General features: G+C 44.3%; 1 protein-coding gene across 1 annotated transcript; it reads right to left on the bottom strand.

Moving 5' to 3' along the window:
• Positions 1–3,182: 3,182 nt before the first annotated feature.
• On the bottom strand, positions 3,183–19,530 carry mn1b (meningioma 1b). Its single transcript, XM_049577759.1, has 2 exons — positions 14,905–19,530; positions 3,183–3,657 (listed from the first exon to the last, which is right to left on the bottom strand). The coding sequence occupies exons 1-2, from the start codon at positions 18,428–18,430 to the stop codon at positions 3,425–3,427; spliced, it is 3,759 nt and encodes a 1,252-aa protein (XP_049433716.1). The 5' UTR covers positions 18,431–19,530; the 3' UTR covers positions 3,183–3,424.
• Between the last annotated feature and the right edge of the window lie 4,898 nt (positions 19,531–24,428).

Genomic DNA, 24,428 nt, shown 5'->3' with positions numbered 1-24,428 from the left:
CTTGGTTCTGGTTAGAAAAAGGTCGTGTTTTGGCTTAAAATACCTGGTTTTGGTGGCATAAATGCCACTGGTAATGCGGCAGTGTCGTGCCAAAAACCAGCCAGTGTTGTTTGGTGGTCTCGAACAGGGGGCTACAGCTTGGCAGACATCCCAATGACAAAGTCAGCTCATATACGCGTAATCAGAACTACGTCACTTTAGAAATGTTGACATGATGAGTATGAAATGTACAAATGTAACATATCTGTGGTTTGCAGAAATGTACATTTTACATCTCAAAGAAGGCAAAACTAGTCAACAGACCTTTGCAGACACACAACAACCCGTTGTTCAACAGCTGTCTGTGCTCATCACAAACCTGTGAGCACAAGCCGTTGTCCTGTCATAAAAAAGGTCAGCCAAACCAGACCGACAGGTAGTGTGTCACCACAAGAGTCTCATGGCAGATACAGACTGTGGTGGTGACTCTTTCAGAAAATGTATAACCCTGGTATGCACAAATACAAAACTCAGCTTCAGGTTGGAAAGCACTTGAACCTTTTCTGATCCATAAGTAGTCAGCTGACCCACCCGTGAAAAAGACACACTGTACGTTTTGATCCATTAAACAAATGCTAGTCAGTTATGCTGGCACTACTGCCAAACACTAGTCAAACCAGTGTCATTGCTGCCTGTGAACTGTGTTGTACCTTTGTACAATGTGTCCTCTGTGAACAATAGAAAGGTGACAGATCTAATTACTGTCAATAAATGGCGCTGAATGCATTTTATTCGTGCTGGGATTAAGTGCTTAAAAATATCTACGAAAAATATTGACATGCGAACAACAGTGTACACAAAAGCACAAAATGCCTTGGGTATTCAGACAATATTTTTGCGGATTCAGTGACTAAACCTAACAGAGAATCTCCGGCTTCAATTTCACAGTGAGCAGTGTAATCAGCATTTATTCCCCAGCCGTTTCCCCACTTTCTCCCCTCATTCTCCTTCCCTAAACAGGCCCTCCCAGGTGACATGACAGTCTCTCACAAAACCAGTCTCTGCTGTTTGCTAACGCTGCAGCTCTCTGAGCATCACATTCACAACAGGCTCTGCAATCCTACACAGCAGGCGGCGGGTACAGCAGCAAGCACAAACACACCTGAATAACACAGACAGGGTCCTGCAGGGAGCTCCAGTTTGAGTGTGTGTGTGTGTGTGTGTGTGTGTGTGTGTGTCTTAGACAGCAGCGTTGCAGGTTGATCACTAGCCCTGTTAGGTAGCATTGACATCTCCACCTCAGAGCTGGCACACAGGGGAGTTATTGATTAGCATTAAGCATCCATGCAGATGGCCAATAAAGAGCAGGTGAGCCAAAGAGGGCCTGGGGAGTGGGTAGAGGGGAGGTGTGTGTGTGTGTGTGTGTGTGTGTGTGTGTGTGTGTGTGTGTGTGCGCGTGTGCGTGTGTTTGTGTGTTTGTGTGTGGTTGCAGGGGGAGGAGCTGATAGTAAGATGGTGTAGGGTTGCCAAAATCAACAGTGATGATGAGGAAAACAGGCAAATCAGAGTCAAAAATAAAATAATGAATAATGTAGAATGTTCGCAAGAAAAAATGAAGATTTATTTTCTTTAAATTTTCTGTTGGTTGCGTGCATTGTATTTCAAGAAACATTCTAATAAGTAATCTGAATTGCTGTTTTATGACGATGTACGACGGATTGGAGCAACGATGTCAGGAGAGATGGGTGGATAAAATGCGACACAGATTGTGAGCAGGTGTACATGGCATTAATCGTCTTGGCTTCCTAATCCACCAGCAAGCCACATTTCTCAGTACTCCTGTTGCTGCTGCTTCTAGCGTTAACATGGCACAGGTTCCTGCATGCTTGTCAGGTATTGTGCATCAGTCCACAACTTCCCTGTCACATCTATCACTTGGGATATACTGCAGGCTCCTCTGTAATTCACTGATGATCTTCAGGGTACACACACACTATCCTACAGTATTGAATTTTCTTTGAATATTTACTGTGCATAGAATACCTAATTATTTCATGTTTGTTGCTGAGACAAATAAGTTTTCAGAGGCTTCAAAAGAACAAAACAAAAAGCCAAAGGAAACACAAATGCCACCTTTAACGTCATATTTATTGTTATTTAGTTACTCAATAAAACATATACAGATATATACAATATGCAGGAAAACAGACGACTGCACTTTACATATTATTAAAAAAAGGAAACAAAAAAAGAAAAAACAGTTCGTAAATTGCCGTCACAGTCCTCCATCTATTGTTTCAGAAATTCAAATTCAACAGAAGCTTTATTTAAAGATTACAAGATTGCCTAACACACAGCAAATTTTCTCTTATTATACATGTGCAATACCAATAGTCTTTTTTTGTTCAATTCCCTTATTAAACAATCCATTGACCTCCATTTTCAGTTCCCATTGGCTGAATTGTACGCAAGCGGTTGAGCTTATGAGGTCGATAGCAGAGGTGAGAAGAGAAGAGGGAAAGTTATTTTTTGCCAAAACAAAGAATAGAGAACTACAACAAATCATAAATGATTAAGAGCAGCAAATGGTAAAGGTTAAAACGTTCTTTATCAGGGAGGGAAAATGTTGTGTTCACATAAAAAGGGAAAAAAGAGTTGTGAGCTGTTTTACATTCATGCAAAATCACCCTTCTTCCCATCTTCCTCTAGCTCTGCCACAGCTGGCATTTGATCTGTAAATTTGGGGGGGATGCAAGCAGTACAATTGCCTTTATTCGAGGGATAATGTACACATTAGAGCCGTCACCAGAACTGAGGTGAGAGCAGGTAGGCTGTAATAAGCAACAGAGTAAAAGTCATGAGATCATGGTCGCGTCACAAAACTCAACACTGGTATACAATCGAAGCCAATGACAACTGAATATCTCTTCTTCTTCTTCTGCTTCTTCTGGTTTTGTATTCTCCTCCTTTGACATTTCTTTATTTTTCTTCAACAAAGAAAGTAAAAGAAAAAAAAATATTGATTTGAGGTTTTCCAGATGTGGGCATTGTTGAGTAGAGCCCGCGCTGTATTGTCCAGCAGTATGTGAGAGAGTGTCCTAAAGTGTGACTGCATGTATCAGAAAAAACATGGTATTTGCATGTGTGTGTGTGCGTGCGTGAGTGCATGTATATGTGTGCGTGAGTGCATGTATGTGTGTGTGTGTGTGTGTGTGTGTGTGTGTGAGAGAGAGAGAGAGAGAGAGAGAGTGAGTGAGCGTCTGTGGTCATGTTTGCATTTACGAGTATAAATGTCTTTCTGTCCCTGAACAGGCAGGAGCTGCTCGCAGTTGCCTCGTCAACACTTTATCATCATCATCATCATCATCCTCCTCATCATCATTATTTGTCTCTGAAGCTTTTCTTAATCTTCTCTCCTACTTCCTGCTGGGCCTGCTTTTTTTTCTCAAGTCAGTGCCGCCACGAATGTCCCAAATCGGTTGGAGATATCAGAGTGGAGAGAGCGCCAGGACGAGACGGGCCCCCCTCGGCCCTTACTGTCCCCCAGCTCGTCTGTGCAGTGGACGGACAGGCACTGCAGGTGGTTCCCTCCATTGCTCCCTCCCCCTCCTCCTCCTCCCCCTCCTCCTCCGACTCCCGGGGCCCCAGCTCCAGCCTTACCCTGGGAGAGCTCTGATTCTGCAGACAAACACAGAGAGGAAAAGGTTAATTAAGACTGTACAAAAATGAGATGAAAACAACTTCAAGCAATTGGCATTCTCTGGTACAGATGAAGCATTTAAAATACACACTTTTAATTAAACCAGTGTCATTTTCACTTCCCACTCTAAATCTGCACTGTGAAATTAATTCAACACTATTCCACCCCCCTCCCCATCAATACCACCCGAAAAGGAGGCTGTAAGCAAAGCTTCCTCTGCTCACACTCCACCTCCTCATGCCTCATATACACGAGTGAAAACACACACACAAACATACATGCATTCATTCGCTCCCAGTCAGGCGTGCAAATCTGGAGAGCTCCTGCATAACCTCCGGTCACAGGGTCAAAGGGCACGGAGAATACTGGCCTTTAACCCTGCTTGACCCAATTTAGTGGTATAATGACCGTGCCACAGTATCGACCCTGTGTCAGCAAGGTGTGGAGCCTCATATTAAATGGTTGCACCGAGCTTCCGGAAAATCCATACACAGGTTGATTATAAGTCACATAAAGAAAAAAAAAAAAAAAAAAATCAGCTGTGCCAGAGAGTTAATGCTGACGTCTGAGATGCATGCTTCACATATGGAGAAAAATCACTTTGTGCCGTGTAACGCAGAAATTAGTCAAGGGGAAGATTGACGAGGACGGGAAGTGCTTGGCTAAACTATACATAAAAGCGCAGCGTCACACTTCATCTGCTGTGAGACAGGCTGCAGCATACTGAGGGAGAGGAGGGCAGAAATGAAGAAAAGTTTTGAAGAAGATACAAAAAATTACAACAGGGGAAAGAGGAACACAGCAACTAGGAAAGAGGTAATGGTGGGGCTGTGTGTTATGACACTAGTGTTGCATCGTGTGCTTTGGGTTTTGCCTCTAAGGAAGCCCAAAGCGCAGAAATAGCGCGTGTGAAGATGTTAGGGATCCTTTGCTAAAATCAGTCCGATTATTCACCCACTGCCTCACCGCACAAAATATATGACTGCCTTGCTCCATGTGGATGGTGAGCGGATCAGTGTTCTGCACAAAGACACAGAGCTTTAAGGTGCAGGGTGTCTGAGTGTAGAGACAGGCAGAAAACAGCTCTGACAAGCTGAGTTACATGTGTCAGAGAAAGGAGAGGCTGTGATAGACGACACAGTCTGGGCACAGAGGCTGCGGATCACAACACTCCAGTCAGTCTGCTGCTCACCTAAGAGACAAGAGGAGCGCAGACCTCCGTATCACCCACAACCCTGTTTCCCCCTTTTTAGCTCATCTTTCTCTGCTGCTTAAACAGTTTTGTTTTGCTTACTGTTTCCATCCCTCTCCCTCTCTGCTTTCACAAACCCAGAGGCAGCAGTGACACAGTGTTAACAAAACACAGCCAGGGAAGAGAAGGCCAACCCAGGCCATGCAGCGAGGACAACCAAGAGAGGCAGGGTGGGCAGACATGCAGGCAGTGAGGCAGGCTTGCCCCCCAGCCTGTCTGGGCTGCGACCACTGGAATGGAAAAGTGGGGGGATTTGGTAAAAGGTCAGGCAGCCAAGCCTCCCGTTGTTCCCTGTTTCGTTTGTCTCTCTGGCTGCCGGTCTCTGTAAATTTCTCTCTCTCTATCTCCATCTCCCTCCCAAGGACTGGAGACACAGTGTAAGTGGGGGCTGGGGGTGCAGGGAGGGGGGGTAAGGGAGAAATGAGGATTTAGAGCAGTGTTGGTGGTGGCGGTGACAAGATCTAACATTCGCCAGAGGGTCCAGTCATACACCTCAGCATGGCGGATCCCCACCCCCTGCCAGTATCAACCCCTCCCCGCCTCACCCCCTCCACCCACTCACACTCTCGTCTTCCCAGCGCTGTGCCCTCCAGCACCCGCCAGCAGCTCATGCTAGCTGGGCACAGCAGGGTCCGCTCCGGCCTGAATAGGCAGCCAAGCGTTCCCCTGGCTCACTGCTGACACACAGCAAACTGACAACACGCACGGCCGAAAACACACAACACGCCAACCACTGCCGCCGCTGCCATACCCACACCAGCCCTCAGCTGCTGCTCCACACGCACACACACACACACACACACACACACACACACACACACACACACACACACACACACACACCCGCATACATATGGACATGCACACAGAGACACACACACAATCCCAGCTAAACACGTCACTCAGCTTTAACGCAAGGACAAGAGGGAGGTAAAAATGCACACAGATCAAATAACAAATGTGATAACTCATTTTTCCTGCACACACTCACAAATGTATCGCTTGTATAATCCCAGGATTCATGTTCAGATATGAGCTCACATAAAAAAAAAAATCTATATACCGTTACACATAATTTCAGGAATGCTGTCAAGGGCAAAAAAATGTTAAGTTTTAACTTTTCTAACATCTTTTTAAGTTAAAAAGCTATTGCTGTTTGTTACAATACATTTTTCAATTAACAGCATGTGCAAAATCCACCACTTCTAAAAAGAGCCACACACTTGACCACCACAGGATTAAAATATCACCCAGCATTACAGGGTAGCCAAAGGGGATTCAAGGGATGTGAATTTTATGGAAAAAAAATCAAGACACTACCCTTAAATTGTAAGCATTATCCATGGCGGCGCATTCCTTCAAAAGTGGAAACGGCAGTGTGAAATTCTACATCACACAAGTCTAAATCCCAAATCACCATGACATTTTGCAAGCAGGGGAATCTTTTTTATATATATAATAAGATCTATCTTGTTATGGCTGTTCATTGACTAACGTAGAATTCATATCCACGGTAATATCTCAATAATAGCCTATTCATCTGAGGGGAACAAGTGCTTAGCATCAACAAGCGAGGGGGAAAATACCTAATAAAAAGAGAACGGTAACAGCGCGAGCAGCTGCGCTGAGCCACAAATACACCTAAATATCCTTAACCACATTACAGCCAGGAAAGATTACCACTGTGATGTGTTAAGTAAATACTGAATTTAATGTGATGCACTTATATCACTATATCTCTCGCCCCAAGTGCGGTACTTTGTTATTTAGTGCCTAGTGATGATGCACACACACACACACACACACACACACACATGCACACACACACACACACACATAGCAGTGGGGTTTTTGGAGCCGTCTCACAGACACAGCCAGAGACGATTTACGGAGATGAGTAGAGCTTCGAATGCCACGAAGGCTGGGAGCGCAGCGCGCAGCTCTGGTTGTCTGGATGACACCAATGTGTCTGGGAGCTGACGGCCTGACACGGGTTTACATGTCATATCACACACACTCAACACACTCAGAGCAACGCAGGGAGGTAAACAATGGCTGCTTAGAGACCATGTTTTCTAGCAATTTATTAATGAGTGTTACAGCGTGCAATTATTTTTTCAATTAATCCCAAAAACAAAACAAAAAAACAGCGCAGTTAAAAACAATGACAGTAACCTTTGAAGCTGACACAGATATTGTGACTATCTGTGAGAAGTATGTAGGGCAGAAAAGCAGCTGAATGAAATGTATTTCTTTAACAGGAGAAGAAAAGCTCCTCTTTGGCGCAAGTTCCTCAGAGCCGTCACATTGATTTCCCAGGCCCCAGAATCCCATGCGGCAGGCCTCTGCCCTTTCCATCCCGAGCTCTATACTTCCATGACGACACTTCACCTTTAACCCCATGCTCCCGAGGGCGTGACCCCATCCTGGCTGAACACAAACCAGCCCAATCAGAATGTTCGGCTCGCTGACAAAAACACCCAAAGGCCTCCGCTCCTATGACAGTGTGTGACATCAGGTCAGATTCCTTTAGCATAACAACTACCACTATGGCCTTGTGAGAGGATTCTGTCTTTGTCAGCACAAAACACCCGTCACAAACCACAGAGAAAAAGTCGGATTTCACAAAAAAAGGGGCAAGAAAGGGTCTTCTTCTGTGGAAATATAGCGACTTAAGGTTCTCCCTATATTGTCTCATCAATGTCTCAAAAGTGACAGGACATGAAGGTCGCTGCCGAATAATTAAGCCACGTAGAAAATCAAATAAGTACAGTCATGCTGAGGGAAGTCTTAAAGATGATATGGGGGGCTAACAGAGGTATTGTCCCAGGTACCCCCTGCCCCAGGGTGGGTAGGGGGCATGAGAGGCACCCTGCAACCCCCACCCAACTAACGCAGTGTGACCTTTCCCTCAGAGCAGGGAGGATAGCTAGAGGGAGTGGGGGGGCACATTTCTCACACAGGGGTTATTTTGGTTCGAATTTCCTCTCTGTTCTCTGGCCTGCAACATAAAGGAAAAAAAACTTGCCCAGGCAGGCATTGCCCCCAGCATTCGTTACCTTCTCTCCAGCAACACACCCATTCCCATCCCCTCAAACTCACACACACACGCACACGCACACATGCACACCTCCCCCTCTGGCCACAAGAAGTGCTTAGGAAACCAGACACAAATCAGAACATGGGAAGTGATTTAGTGCCTCCTTCATAACTCACAACCATGTCCAGGACCTGTCCAGCATGTCGTCCAAGTCGGTGACATATTGATCTACTTCGCAGTCTCTATTTTGTTTCAGCGCAGTGCTGCAACACTTTGTTTTCTGTGTTTTCACCCTTTTTGGAAAAGGTCAACCACACATGAAAACAGTGGCAATTTTGAGGTTAGAAGCACCTGCATGACACAGACATTTGTTTTGGATTAAATAATAGCGGGGGTAATTATGAATGATGCACCAGGAATTGCAAAAAGTGTAAACAGATCATTTTAATCTGTGTAATTAAATAGATAAATCTTAAAATGATACTGTGTATTTTGTAGCTGCATTATTATAGGGGGAAATATTCTAAATAGATATAAGAGAGAATATATTCTTAAAACTACTGCATGCAGACGAGAATTTACAATAGTCATGAAGCATGTAACTGATCAAAAAAAATGTTTTAAATTAAATTATTTTCTCTTCAGTAAATGCAAATGGTAGCTATTACACAGCCACTCGCCTCATGAGCGAAACTACAGATGTTCTCTGAAAAAAAACCCTATCTCTCCTACTTCCTCTTTCACTCCATCAGTCTTTCCTTCCGTCACCCAGGAGAAACAGCTCCAGTGTCATAACCCATTTGTCAATTGCTCAATACAAATTAAAGGCGCCTGACGACTACCTGTACGGTTAATAACATAACCGCTGCTGGCAGCATGACAACATCTGCACCTCTGAAAACCTGAAAACACACACCTTTTAAAAGCTGTGCTCATACCCCGGGCAACATATGAACCCCTTTCAGGAGTTTCTTTTTTTTTGTTCTGGCATACATTCAGCAAGACAGTGGACATTTGGAGGCATGTCACATACATCTACGATTGAAGGTTTGAAACTGCTCGTTCTGTGCATCTCCCAGATAAACTCAGCTTTCCATTCCCTGCTGCATCCGAGGAGAATATTTACCACATGCTGAGACAAGTTTTATTTTATTCTAACACCCTTCCCCAGGGAAAACAAAACACCGGATGAGCTGCTATTTTGAAGAGTTGAAAATCCAGCAAGGCCTGACACCTTTGTTCATCTTTTTCTCTCTTCATCAGTCACCAGCACACTTCTTTAATAGGCTTCCTTTGACTGTCACTAGTGCTCAATGTCTTGCAAAAGCCCGGGAACATAGAGCACACATGCGTGCACGCGCACACACACGTAGCACGTAAACAAACTCGAATGCACACACACACACACACACACACACACACACACACACACACACACACACACATAAACGCTGTCTTAAATTCCAGATGCTTTATATGCATGATAGGCGCTTTTCAGTCCTGCACTATTTACAAGTCGGGTAAATACTCTTAAATATTTTCAACACATTAGAATTAAGTGAGCGTGTTCCACCAAGCGAGACACCTGAGATCGGGGGGCTGGAGCTGTGAGCCTGACACCGAGTCTAAATAAATCAAACTTTATGTCTACACCTGACAAATCCACACTATCAAGTTGCAGTGTCTACAAACCTGCCCTTCGTCACACACTCACGTGCATACCAGCACATGCACACACACACACACACACAGATGCATAGAATCACAAACACAGCAAGAAAAGGAAAACGTGTTTGTTTAGGAGGATGTTAGTGTCTCAGATGTTGCTCCGTCATTATAATCATGTATTTACGTTGCTAAAATCAGCACTTGTGGACATAAACTAGCAGCTCTTTGTAGCCCCCATGAATCTGTCAATAACCAACTTACATGAGTCGCCTGAGGATGAATTATGACTTTTGGAAACAATATTACCAAGGCTAATTGCTATGATTATCATAATGATTATCATTACTGCAGTACAGGAGTGTGCAAGGGGCTTGGTGAAAGTATGTTGTTAAAAAAAAAAAAAGTCAATATGAAACACCTTGTAATGACAGGTAAAGAACATAGACTGCCCCGAGCTGTTTTTTCCACATTCAAGCATGTGCCAATCACTTTCTCCTTTTTTTAGAAAAAGGAAATAGAAATTACTGGTGTGATTTGTGGGGTTGTTGTCGTACTGAAATGTCAAAGGCAGGTAGTCTCACAGGATTGTTCTCCATGGTGGAATATCAATACGGCTCTTTCAGTGGATTTAAGTGCTTTCTAGTAGGTGTGATAAGATGCAAGTTCCCTCTTTTCAAACCTGTCAAAGTCAGAGCCAAAGAGATTTGATCATGATTAGAGCTGTTTATGGGCTGATTATTGAGAGTGAAGAGTGAAACTATTCCACAGGGTCAACTGTGAAGTGTTTTAACTATGCTGATAAAAAAAAAAAAAAGTCACACAAGTGTGTGTGGCAAAAAGTAAAAATAACTGAATCACTTCCTACGCCTGCTGGCTGCCTGTTATCAAGACTGTGCATAAGTTTCCAAATGAACGGTCGGCTTCTGGCTAAGATATACAGAGAAGAAGGGAAGAGGAAGAGCATAAAATATTTTTTTTTTTTACATGAAAGGGGAAATAATATTAACTGGCACCGTATGAGGAAAGTTGCTTGCGTACACCTCTACTCTTTGCCTCCATTGGAGCACAAGATGCTGTGTTGCACACGAGACTCTGCAGGCCGCAAGCTTACAGCGGCAGGTATAGCTGTGTCTTGGTGAAAAACTTCAGCTACATGCTGTCACAGAGAGAGGAGGCCAAAAATATGGGGTCCAAAGGGGGCCATTACTGCAGCACGCATCACTTTAAACAGGCACACAGGGAGCACAGAGAGGGCGAGCTGTGATGCACTGGGTGAACAGACGTCAGCTCCGAGAGCACAGTTGAACTTTTATAGGCTACTTGTCTGCACGCTCAGACATTCAGAGGAAGTTAGCTAAAGAAGTTAGCTAAAGAATGACGCTGAATTTCTTATTTAGATCATAGCGAGATTTGTGGATCCTCAAGTCTCTCTTGGTCAAAGCGCTGAGGCAAACACACCTGGCTACAGAATGATCTGGGGTCCCTCTGAAGTTTCACACAACTTGACACTGAGCGCTTTTAGTGAGGCTGCACTGAGCGATGGAAACATTCACCTCATACGACCAAACTGACCCTTGACCTCCAACTTTTTTCATCTGAAGCAAACTCCTCTGCACCACCAAAAGTACAACACCGTAATTCACCTGTTTAAATTATCAGGTAGTTAAAGGTTATTTTGTATACAACACTGAGCGAAACTAAAAAAATAAAATAAAATAATAACACGCATCATGTGTGATTTCTCGGGAGAAAAACTAAACTCCCACTAGACAGAGATGATCTCATATTTTTGGTCATATTCTGGGTAAAGTTAAACACTTGACAAGTAATTCACAACGTATCTAAAAATTAAGACGTGACAGCACTTAAAGTTCTGCCTATAATTATAATTAATTTAAATGCACTTTCAGCTACATTTTCATTTTAAATTAGGTATTAAAAATATTTTCTGTAAATGTATTAATTACGGTTTATCATTAGTGATCTTAACAACCTGATAAAATGCTAATTGTTTAAGAATTAAAATAATCTATGCATAATTCAAATACACCCCACAAGAGAGCAAAAAATAGACATATATATGTAAATGAAATGCTGATGACAAAAGGAGTTTTGGAAGGGGACAGATAGAAAACTGTTTCACATGTTTTTACCTGTAAGAAAATGAAATTCTACCGCTTCAGAAAACAATTTTTCTTCACCTACATTTCAGACTTATATAACCTTCTACATATTTCCACTGCAAAAAATATCTTAACTGGTGATGTCATCTTGTGCTGGTGATTAAAATGTTATTTTAACTTATTTTAAATGGGGGGAAAATCATTTCCACTGTCACTGGAATTACTTAAATTAAATTTGTCCTAATGAAAATGTTCATCTTTGAAGAATTTTCTTGACCAAGCTACATTTAGTTCATGCTAATGGCCTAATGAAGTGGCCTGATTAATTTCAAATTAGTGTCACTGACATTATCTCCCCAATGGCTGCGTTTTCTTCACAAGAGTGAGGACTAGATTGGTAGAGGTGGATATTTCTTGCAGTGTGAAAAAAAAAAGCCTGTGGGATGCTGGCTCTTATGGAACTACACTGTGGGCTATGACTTATCTTAAATTATTATGTTATTTTGCTCCCTTCTGTGTAGCCTAAGCATCAGATTCAATCTCGAAATCCCCCTCCCCTCCCAAATACACCTCCACCCTTTTTTTCATCTTTGCTGTCTGAAGCACTCAAATGAGAAACTGTCAGGAGCCGTGATTTGTGCTAACTAGCTATCGATCGCTCCAGAGCTGCATGCCTCGTGTCCATGCAGGGAGGGCTGAGAGAGGAGAGAAGAGGAGAGGAGAGGGAGAGAAGGAGAGGAGAGGAGAGAGAAGGAGAGAGGAGGGGGAGATGAAATTGGAGCAAGAATGAGACTATTCTGCTTTTAAATACCTACTGATTTTTATGAATTTATCATGTTAAATGTGCCATCAGCCCCAGAAATTAAAACAAGGAGAGCAACAGGGTGTCACTGTCTATCAGTGCTGGGTTTCCAACTCTAAAGAATACTCATTAATCAATATCAAAAATGATGATGTTACTTATCATCTCCTGGCATCAGTGGGCTTTTTTTCAATTTTTTTTTTTTACATCCTTATGCTCTGTTGTTTTCTGTTGTTGTTGTTTTCTTTTATAATAAATTAGTACTCAGTTAACTCTTTTGTAAATGATCATGGAAAGAAATCATGGGAACAAAAAAGAAAAGCCACAATAAGTTCAATAATTTTGTCATTTGTCCTGTAATTTAGCTGAGAGCACCAGCGGAGACCAATTATAAGGAAAACAAATAGCTGGAAGAAGTGAAATGTTCTAGTTTTGATCGTTGTGGCTCAAATTAAAAAATGTACACTGCTTGTTATTTTGCTGTTGAGTTATAATTGGTGTGACCCGCGATATTAGTCTGCTGCATCAGTGGAAAACAGTCACAGTGCTCCGTGGAAGTAATGGCATTAGTGTTAGTACCCGACACCCTGAGCTCAGTCTCTTATAAACAATGCGCCTGGACTCCAGACTCCGCGCGGCGCGGCGCGCGCCCCCGCCCCTCTCTGCACCCGCACTGATCAGAACAAAGAGGCGCTCGAGACGCGCCAGGCGCTATATCACTATTATATACATGCACATTATTATATATACACACATTCACAGGCCCAACGGTGGCTTTACCCTGACGGTGGGCACTTCTTACAGATTTTATCATGCAGAAATATCAACCATCTCTGTCTCTGCTTTGGTTTGAAATCATGTGGAAATAGCCAACGTAAAAAAGAAAAGACAGACAGAAAAAGACAAGAAGCATAAAAAAGAAATGGATAAATAAAACCAATACATATAACTTGGCTTATTTCGCAATTATAATGCATTTAATTAGTTTTCTGTTATAATTAAGGCACATAAAATACTGATAAAATAACAATTTAATCGTAACAAAGTAGCAGTATTAAAATTATATATATAATAATTATAACAGCGTTAAATATTATTGTTAATATTATTCTTAATATTATTATTGTTATTAGTATAGGAAGACGAATTATAAGGAGAAACTAATCTGCAACAAAGTGCAGGTTAAATTATTTTTCTGTATTTTAATTAAGAGCCACCTTAAAAACATGAAGATAAAACTACTTGTAATTATGAACCTTCATCTGCAGAGTGTAATATCTGCGTGTAGTTGAAAAGCTACCTCTGTGCCTTAAGACCAGGAGATTTAACATTCTCCTTAAGAAACTTTGTATTGTAAAACTCCTAAATTCATTCTACAAATATTTTACAATAATCGAGGTATATAATAATAATAATTCATTTAAAAGTGACAAAGGAGGCAATAATAAATAATAAATTACTTAACAATATTAAAGCTGCAATTTTAACCTACATAGTAAATAGCAAGCGATTAAACAATGAGTAAATTAACTTCCCACGTAAAATAAAATTGAACCTGAATGGCTGTATTGGTTTCACCATGATATCTAATCCTTGAAATCCTGTAATGCCAATCTAAAATCAATCCACTTTCACTAGCTCCGTATTATCCCATGGTAATAACAAAAACAAACACGTAACAAGGCGAGGGAAACCCCGCTGCGCAAACGCATATCCTCAAAAAGCTATTAATCTTCTCAATGTAGTTGTTCACCCTGAAAACCGAGATAAAGACCCACAGGAAATGTTTACTTTACTTGAGCTGTTCTTTTGAAGTGCCTCCACAATGCAGAAACGTATAAAAATACATTGTCGAAAAAGGTGCAAGGTTTACTTTGCTCAGTCAGATGGCATTTAAAAACTGCTCCAGTCTGAGTATCATTTTTTACATTCTTCAAATACTGATTCAATTTAACAAGAAAAATACCTCATAAATCTTCTTTTTCTTTGTAAAGACTTGAATGCTGCTGCCATTAATTTTATTATCTTCCTATAGGTTAAACCTCTAAAATTTAAAAGACCCCAGTTACACAGAGACGGCTGCTTTCTGGCTGCACAGTATGGACAAAAGGTTTTCTTTTAACAGCATATTTTACTTGTTATGTGTGTGTGATGTTACACTGAATTTCAGAAAAAGAAGTAAGTGGCATTTTAAGGAAAAGGATTGACTAATTTCAGAAGCAAAATGGAGCAGTCAGTGTAGTATGTGCTGCATGTGTGAGAGTGAGTGTGAGACACAGAGGGTTGGAGAAAGAGAAAAGTGGGTGAAACATAACCAAAGGAATAAAGTGTTTGATTTACCTTCTTTGCTGTTGTTTTGGCTCTTATTTTTTTCCCATGGTCCCATGGCCTTGTCATCCTCTGACCCGTCCATCATGGCCTTGTCACTGGGCACGTACCAGGTGGCGTGCTGCTCTGCCATGAGGGTGTCAAGGTCAATAGTGCCCATTGAGCCCTTCCCAGCATCCGGGCTGCAGCTTGCCAGCTCATTGTCTCCGTTCTGTGAGGGACAGTCGCCATTCTTTTTGCCATTTTTCATGGCCAGGGGCTGGTCCTCAGAGATACTGAATTGCTGCCGCTGTAGCTGGATCTGGGCCTGAAGGATCTCCAGAGGATGGATTTCTTCCTGGCCAGAGGTGCTGGATGGGGTGCGTACCTGCTCCACCCCAGGAGTGCCCGGGTGGCTCACCCCACTGGCCCCTGTGCCCCCACCAGCATTCAGTCCATAGCTGTCTGGTGTCGAGGTAGTATGATTGTTAATGCCCATGCCTAAGGGCTTCTGTCCATTTATCAACCCATGGTCACTCCGCTGCATTTTGGGTGAGCCGGTGATCATAGGGCTGCGATTCGGCTTGGTGGCCGAGGCCCCTCCTGCATCTGAGCTGGAGGACACCTCATCCTCGTTGCCGTAGTGGGTGCTGACATCGTCAGGAAAGTCCACTCGTGGTGAGCTACTGTCAGACTTGGCGACACTTTGAATGCCACTGTCCAAAGAAGACATCAGGTCGGCCTGGTCCCCCAACATTAGGTCGGCTCCTTTTCCCCAAGAAGGTGATTGGAGGTGTTTCTCATGGGGCGTTCCCCCACCCCTCTCCCCAACGCCAGCAGAGGGGGTCTGCTGGCCTGGACTTACAACAGGGTTACCATTGTCAGGGGAAAAAAAAATTCCAGGGCTCACATGTCCACTGTCTCTTTTTCTCCTCCCTCTCCCTCTCCCACTCCCTGTTGTTGCCTTCCCCTCACTGCACGGGGTAGCGTCCATGTTGTAATTTGGGGAGAGGGCACTGGCTTCCCCCTGCACCGTCTGGCTTTGACTTGCAGGCTTAGAGTTGCTATTCCCAGTGCCAGGCATCTGGCTGTTCTGGGAAGTGCTGCTCTGAAAATATTCAGGTCCAGCACTGCCAGTCCCATTAGATGTGCTGCTATTAATGTCCTGCTCTGTCTGACTCAGTTTTCGCTTGCCCTCATTTTGGTTCTTCTTGTTGAATGTTACGTTAAGATTGGGGGCCCCTAGGCTAGCGATCATGTTCTGGCAGGCCGTGGAAAGGGCCGCCAGGCAGCTCTGGCCGAAAACACTGTCTTTAGTGCTGGTTTTGCTGAAGTTCCCGAGGGACAGAGCTCCAAGCTTACTAACAGACGACCGCTGGCCTGGAGGGAACTCAGACTGAGGAGGGTAGCTCCCTGGTGAGGTGTTCACCCCCTGGGGAGCACTGTGGGCTGGCCCCTGACGGTTAGCCCCCCCATAGGGAAACGTTGGCTGTGCTCCCATTGGAGGTGCAGGGAAGTCAGCCGGCCGCCTCTCTGCTGGTGCATTTGGGTGCCCTGTCCCTGCTCCTGGAGACTGCATTTGTGAGAGGTTGCCCATGTTGTTGCTGAATTGTGAGTGCATGCCGGGGGAATGGAGAGCCTGTACATGCCCATCTCCTGGTATTCTCATGGGCTCCTGCATGCCTATGCCTGGCCTAAACATCATCCCAGCCCCGTTCTGCTGTAGCCCCATGTCATGAGGCCCTGATTCATTACCCGCTCCACCCATACGCCGTGACATCATCTCCCCTGGTGGGTGGGACCCTTGGAACCAGGAGTTCTCCTGAGTTACATGAGGATTTTGTCCATCAATGTTGGGCATCCTGCCACCATTCTCCCTGTCAAAGTTGGGCTGTGGCATGCTCCCGACTGGGCCTCCGTGAGCCATTGGGCCAGGAGGTACATCGCCATGGTGACCCAGCTGCTGCAGACTGGGCTGCCTCATCCTCTGCTGCTGGTTGCGAGAGGCCATTTGTTTAATCATCATGGCTGCGTTCTGCCGCTGCTGCAGAGACTGCTGCTCAGGCCCCGGATGCTGCAGGGGACCTGGAGGGAAACCTTCACTCACAGGTGGGGTGAACTCTCCAGGCAGGCCGGGGTAGGCAGAGGGGGAGAGGTGGTTATCCATACCACCACACCAGCCCTCACCACCATGTGCATTAGGAAAGTCAAATCTAGGCCTTTTCGCCATGTTCATATAAGGAGAGTCAAAGTGTTGCAGCCTCTGATTCGGGGGCTGTTGGGATGGAGGAGGAGCTGGCTGTTGCATATTAAACATGGGGTCCCCATAAGGGTGCAGACCCCTATTTTCCAGTCTGTGAATAGGATATTCAAACTGGTTGTGTTGGCCAGGCATCATGACCCCTCCGTCCAGAATGTTAGGGTTAGTCGAGCCGGGCTCAGCCTGAGGGGGTCGGGGGAGGCCAGGGGGGCATGAATTCTGTCTGGCTATCAAGCCAGCCTGTTGTTGCTGCTGCATGAGAGGATGTCTTGCATTGACCCCCGGCTCCATTCCCACGGGCACCTTCCGGCCATTTCCAAAACGCTCAAAAAACACTCCATGCTGAGGCTGCTGGGGCTGTGGCGGCGGCTGGTGTCCTTTAGAGATGCCCGACATACCTGGTGTCCGTGGCATACCGGGGTTCCCTGCGAAATTACCACTGGGAACTGGCCTTCCGGGCCCAAAATGGGGTAACTGAGATTCTGAATCAGATGGGGAAAATACATGTACATCAAAATGTCCAGACGGAGGCTCACTTGGGAAGTTATACTCTAATCCCTCTACAGCTCCCTGGTTGGGCATCCGCCGAGGCTCCAGGCCATGAGACTCAGAAGAGGATGATGAGGAGGAGGGGAGACCATGAAAGGATGCTGCTCTGTTAGGAGACTGGTCCAGGGGTAGACAGGGAGCGGGGACAGCATGGCTGCCACTGGGAGGCCCGTGATGTTGAAAGTCAGGCATGTTACCAGGCCGCTGTTGCTGCTGCTGCTGGGGAAAGCCATCCCCTGCCTGTCCCTCAGTGAGAGGATCAAATCCTTCTCCAAAGCCCTGCTGTGGTCCCATGCCATTGTTGTTGTAGCCCATTAGCCTGCCACCATGCAGGCATGATGACCCTGGCTCTGGGCCTCCAAAATTCCCACTGAAATGGGGGTGAGGTTGGTGGGGGTGAGGTTGATGGCCGTGAGGATGTCCTTGATGAGGTTGCTGGTTGTTAAAAAATCCATGCATGGGTCCTTGCTGCTGCTGCTGCTGAATTCCGCCGCCTGTATGCATGTCCGAGTGGCCCCGCGGGTGAAAGCCCCCGTACTGCTCTCCGTTCATGTTCATGTTGAGCCCGAGCATTTGCGGCTCGCTCAGAGGGCCCATGCCGGGCTCCACGGCTCCCGGCGGGCCTCCGGCGTGAAAACCTGGGCTTTTATAGTGGGAGCCCATGTTCAGTCTCGGTTGGTTTATGTTTCTCTCTGACTGGCCAGGGTTTCTGCTATTAATCTGAGAACCAAACTGCTCCAGCCCAAACATACTCCCCTGCAATCAATCCCACATGACGGCCAGTTTGCCAGACATCGGCACACTGTCTGTTTTTCCGTCTGTCCCCAAAAGCAAAAAAAAAAAAAAAGAAGAAAAAAAGAGATACACAAGAAACTATTCAAATGTTTGTATCACTCTGATGATCAAACTGCTTTATCCACTTTAAATGTTTAAACTCACCAAATAAGTTCTCATTGTTTTGAAGCAATTGTTTTTGTTTTTCAACTTCTCCAAGGACGCGGTGGAGAGAGGGGACAGACTGTGTCCAAAATACGCACGTAAACCGTGTCCCTGCTCCCCTATTTATGCGTGCACTTGACTGCTCTCTTTTCTGTCTTTGATTAAGCATACAAATACCAAACACTGCAATTTAACTTGCTGCACGGGTGACCTACCATATTCCAAAGTTTCTCTGTGCGCATTTCTTCGGTGCAAACATGACACAAAAACATCTCGCTCACAAACTAAAAGGAGAGCGCACAAGAACTGGAGCGATAGAAGAGGGAATATGACAATTTCTGTCAGCTAATTCATTATTCCAGTCCAATGTCAAATGTCCCGGTGCGACTTTTTGCATAAGGTCCCATACTGGAAACAAGGAAAAAAAGTCCAACTGGAGCCGTGTGGTTAAAACTACCTCTGTGGCTTTGAGGGGGGAAAATCTGTTTTTTAAATAAATAGTGCCCACCGGTGTCCTTCAAAATCTCGACAACAGGCACGCAGCCAAAAGTCCAGTGTGCAGGAAAGTCCACAAACACGGCTCTCCAACCAAGGCACCGGAGAACCGGAGCGTCCGTTTACGCGACCTGAACCCGGAGTAGCGCGGCGTGCACTACCCGCACTCCACAACTACGGAGCGGCTTGACAGCATCCTTCACCCGCTGCCGCCGGTCATGCGCCTTGCAGCGAAGCGCCTCTGCCTTAAGTCCTTTCAATGCGTTTCGCTCCTAATGTGTGCGTCCCTCCGTTTACCGAGTCTTGTCTGGTGTGGTCTGAGTGCACTTGGGATACAGATACACTCACACTCCGCTCTGCCGCTTGGCGCTGTGTGAGATCAACGCGTCCAAAGGAGCCAGCAACAAGTTTTGCATTTCTGCAGCCGCTTCCATCCACGAGGTCTCAGCCAATCAGAGGGGCCAAAGAAAGCTCCGAGGGCGGGACAAAGGCTTTTAAGGTGGTCCGTGAGATTGTGAAAGCCTGTGTGAAAATCAGATCTTGGGTTTAACCTAAAATTTCACCCAAACAGATAGCGCAATATTTCCACAGAAGATAATTATGTAGTTTGCAAAGGGAACTTTTTTTGTTAATTATACAACAGAATCATTGAGGTAAGAAAACACATGTGCAACTTTCATATTCTCCACTGGAATAGCAGTGCTTAAAGTGAAAATGTGCACACTGCTGTTTGGTATGTTGCTCTAACCCACTTTATATATGAACAAACTTTTTAAGCCCTTGCACCCACTCATCCAGGCGCTTCACTGCACATAACTTAATGGAAATCAAATATATGTAGGCAACACAATAACAAGCTGTTGTGGAACGAATACACAAGCAACCAGTTGTAACGTGGAGACATTTCACATGAGTCGGTGCTGAGGTCACAAACTGGGCGCTTAATTTGTTCTCATATGTAAGAAATGCTCCTACAAATCTATTCTTAACAATGAAACAGTCCAACATGATGTGCAGACTGAGAAATCACCACCTATCTGAAATTAAGCCTAAATATCAGAGCTGATATTGATGTTAGAATAAAGTGTGTGACGCTCACACCTCTCTGACCAATCAAACTCGCCGCACTCTGGTGTGTGAATGTGTCCCAACGGGGTGGAAAAAAAATCCTCCTTAAAAGACCATCTGAACTAAATCATGTGGATGATATTGGGCTTCGGTTCCGATAATCAATAGCATTCTCTTAGTATTATACTCACTATAATAGAACATTTTTCCAAGGCCAAATTAGGATCATTTACTTTATAGGTTAATTAGCTGCAGGCCCGAGATGGCCGGGGTTATCTGTGTGAGGCTAAGTGGTGCAATAACCTGATAAGACATTAAATGATTGCAAATAGGCTTTCTGCATGTTCATGTGAGTTTGAGACAAAAGTTCTAATAAAAGAAAGTCAGCCTACATTATGTGTCTGGCCCTAATTGTTTTATAATCAGACCAATAACCTACTTCATGATATATTTTAATTTAATGCCATAGATTTGAGTTTTGCATATGTTTCAGATGTTATTGTTATGTAATTCAGAATGTGTCTTAATGTTGTTTGTAGCTCACACGTGTGTTTCTCTCTTTTCCTTTGTCTTCTGGTGTATTTATCGAGTAATTTGTGAATTCTTGGGATTCTTTGGATTCTGTTCTCAGAAATGTTGGCATGGCATAATTTCCCTTTGTCAAATTTAAACTACTTAAGAAAAAAGAAAGATGTATTACAAATATTTCAGATCCAGGATTCATCTTGTGTGTGTGAGTGAGGGGAGTGTGTGTAATTATATGAAATAAAGAAAACATGCGGAAATACTGAACACAATGTACTTGTGCTCGCCACCACGGATATTTTCTTTAAAGAAATGAGAACACCATATTATCCCTTCCCGACACTGTGGACAGTGGGCATTTAGAGAATTTGGTGTCAGACGGCTTTACCTTTGGGGGGGGAACCAAGAGGACTTTTACCAAACAGACACAGTGCCACCTAGCGGCGGCCCACGTTCATGCTGAAGCACTCAGAGAACAGTTTCAGTCTAAATTGCTATAAACTGGGAATACAATTGTTAAATCTAAATAAAAACCTAGAGCCAAAAAACTACATTTTAGTTTATACATCTTTAGACATCTTAAAATACTTGGGAGCAAGATTGTAATCTCTTATTATCATGTGAAATTTTGAGTTTTGAAGAAAAGCAATATTAGCAGTAGGGAAAATTATTCCCAAGGTAAATATGATTTTATTTTTCTAGAACAACCACAGCTGACATAGGAATGCAATGTATGTGTAGGGTATTTCACAATTAGTGTCTTAGATTTGCTCATGCAATCAGATATTTATTTATAATTTAATGTTTAATTGTATAGGGACACGTATGTAACATAAGTCACACGCCACAGCCTTCATCGCCCAAGCTAATTTGCAATGCACGTCCCTAGATGGGTCTTTAAAATACATAAAACTCAACAACAAATACACAAGAGACAGTGCAAAACACAAACTCAGTCATAAATATGTACATTAAAACCCCAAAGCTGATCTAAACTTCACTGTTTTCTGATTTGCTCTTTAGTGTTATGGATGTTTCAGGTATTTTTATCTATGATGTGTGTAAAGAAATAAGCAGCTCACAGCTGTGTGCTCAGCCCTGCACCCAGAGTTGAAGGCTGTGTGTCAGAGCTGAGGCTGGAGACAGGTCAGGACAAGGCGTCGTAAGGTGCTGGGGAACAGAGTATGTGTGTATATTTGGAATTTTTGGGGGTGTGTGGATGTGCACTCTTTGCAGCAGAGAGGACAGCAGCTCTGAGCGAGGAGGCAGGGTGGATGTGTTGTGGAGGAGACACAGTGTAAAGTACCTGTCTTCTCGAGAAGGAAGGAGAAGCATGTTGAGATGTTCTGATGGCTGCTGTGCTTGTTGCTGGAAAAAAAACAACAACAACAACACTTTTTTCCTCAGTATCACCTTGCTAGAGGACCGCTTTTATATCTGAGCCAGCTGGATGTAGCATCATTAGAGTTTTACCCAGACAAACAAAAAAAAGTGTGTGCATATCAAACTGTTTTAGCCGAGGCGGCCATCACAGCTCTGCAAAGCCCGTTAGGAATACTAGAATTCATGTTCATTTCTCAACTGATAAAGGCCCATTGTAACACAAAGCCCAATAATGACACTATAAACAAGCATGCTGTAGCTTAACAGCAGACAAAATCAAGATATTATTCTGGCTGTAATACTAATACCACTGTGATACAGTTCCCGTTAGCTTTGACTACAGTGTTCTCAGATGGAGACAGACAAGTTAAGTATGACAAACCGATGGCATGGTCTCTTTCCCCCTCAGTCCCCAGTGATGATAAATGCAGCTCAGAGCTGCTGCGGAGGCGACTTCATGACAATGGACAGTCTACAGGCTTTCAAGCACTGTCACAATACCACTCTTCTCCATAGTGATTTAGTACTCAATTTGTCTCAATATTTCACTCAATAGGACAAGATAGCACAAGTGGGTGCCCTCCTCTAGCCTTAATTCATGGTGTTCCACAGACAGACATATATTACCATGGGGGTTGCCCAAAGAGACTGTTCCTTCCCTTTTCGGGGGGTGGCGTTCTGCGCAGTTCGGGCAGTGTAGTGTAGAGCCCAGTGTGTCCTCTATGGGCCTGTCACTCAGCTGAGCCATCACAACTCCCCGGGTCAGAGTGGGTTAAGCAGCATCTGTCATCCAAAGAAGAACCATTGTATTAAGGGAGGGAGGGATGCGACAGTGAGCCCCCCTTTCCAACCCTCCTCTCCTCGCTGGTTGGCTCCACACCTTTTCCACCTCTCCCAGAACAACAGGAAAACTCAGGAGAATCTCTGGAGCTAAACTTGACCCAAGCCCGGAGGATGAGGAAACACTCGTGACATCACTGCCAACCGGCCAGAAATAACTTTCCTCTTCAAGAAACCTGCAGCCTCTGAGCAAATCTGGCCCCAAGGGGAAGGTCACATACACAAACACAGCAGGGGGGTGGACCTAAAGCTAAATCTTCACTGCGTCTTTTCCTCCAAAAACAGACACTCTCACCCCTGTGTCATCTCATAACAGGAGATGCAGCCAACAAACAGTGGTGCAGATTCTTTTCTTGATTTTGGAGGCCTGTACAATTCATTCTGACACAGTTAGGAATATTGTTACTTGTGCTTATGCGCTGAAAGCAATAAGCTGGTCGTTCTGGCGATCACAAAGTGTTTTTAGCACTGAACATCAAGTCTTTCCTCGGCATCGCGCCTGGATGTCCTGCTGTGTCAAGTCTCGAGCCTCCCTTTGAGATCCATTTCTTCTCTTCATCTGTTGCCTCGTCTATTTAAGCGACAGGGGCTCACTCATGACATGTCCCTTCATCTTCTTTGCGAGGGAGACACATGGATGGATGGATACATGCCTACTGTAGACTACTGCGAGCTGCCACTTAACAGGAGGTGTGTGGGCGAGCCTGCCCATCTCCGCTTTTAGAAACAGCATTATTTGCTTGTTCTGGGGGCAGATATGACTGGTTTCCTTGCAGCAGGCACATGTGACCGTTCCTCCACAAACAATAAAAAAGGCGGATATCTCAGGCTGCAGACGGGCGGCCCTTCCTGCTCTTTAGCACGGATTCCGCTGTTATTGTGTGGCTCTTCTGACCTGCGTGTCACTGAAAGTCTAGTCCATGCTAGTGTCACCCATAACTTTTCTGGGGGGGATGTTTATCCTATCTGATGTGCCTTTACGTAGGAGAACTAAGACTTTTAGACAAGCCTCAGCCCTACGCTCCTCAACATTAACACAAGCTACATCTTTAATTAAAATATTATTGTGAATTATTCAAAAATTAGATTTAAACGCTGTGTATGTGATGAAGCAGGGCCATAGCCATGAAGTCAACACTGGGGGGGACCAAATCTGCTGGGGGGCCCCAGAAAAATAGTTAAAAAATTGAAAACCTGTTTCTTATTATTTGTAAGACACATGTACAGCCATACAGAGTACAAATATGCAATACATGAAAGGTATGACTGTCTACGTAAATTACGCATTCAGCGTAACATAAGTGACTCACACTATTACGCATATTACATTGTCTTTCCATTTTTTAAATCAGCTTAAAGTAATAAAAGAGAAAAAGTACAGTGTTTGACATTGACTGTACCTACCCACAGCAGTCAAGCAGCGTCTTCTGCTGGGGTACGGCAACACCACTTGGACAAACCATGCTCAGAACTGCAGTACACTGTAATACTAGTATCG

This window comes from Epinephelus fuscoguttatus, linkage group LG6 (assembly GCF_011397635.1).
Source record: "Epinephelus fuscoguttatus linkage group LG6, E.fuscoguttatus.final_Chr_v1".
Lineage (NCBI taxonomy): Eukaryota > Metazoa > Chordata > Actinopteri > Perciformes > Serranidae > Epinephelus > Epinephelus fuscoguttatus.
This window is presented reverse-complemented; position numbering and strand designations above follow the sequence as displayed.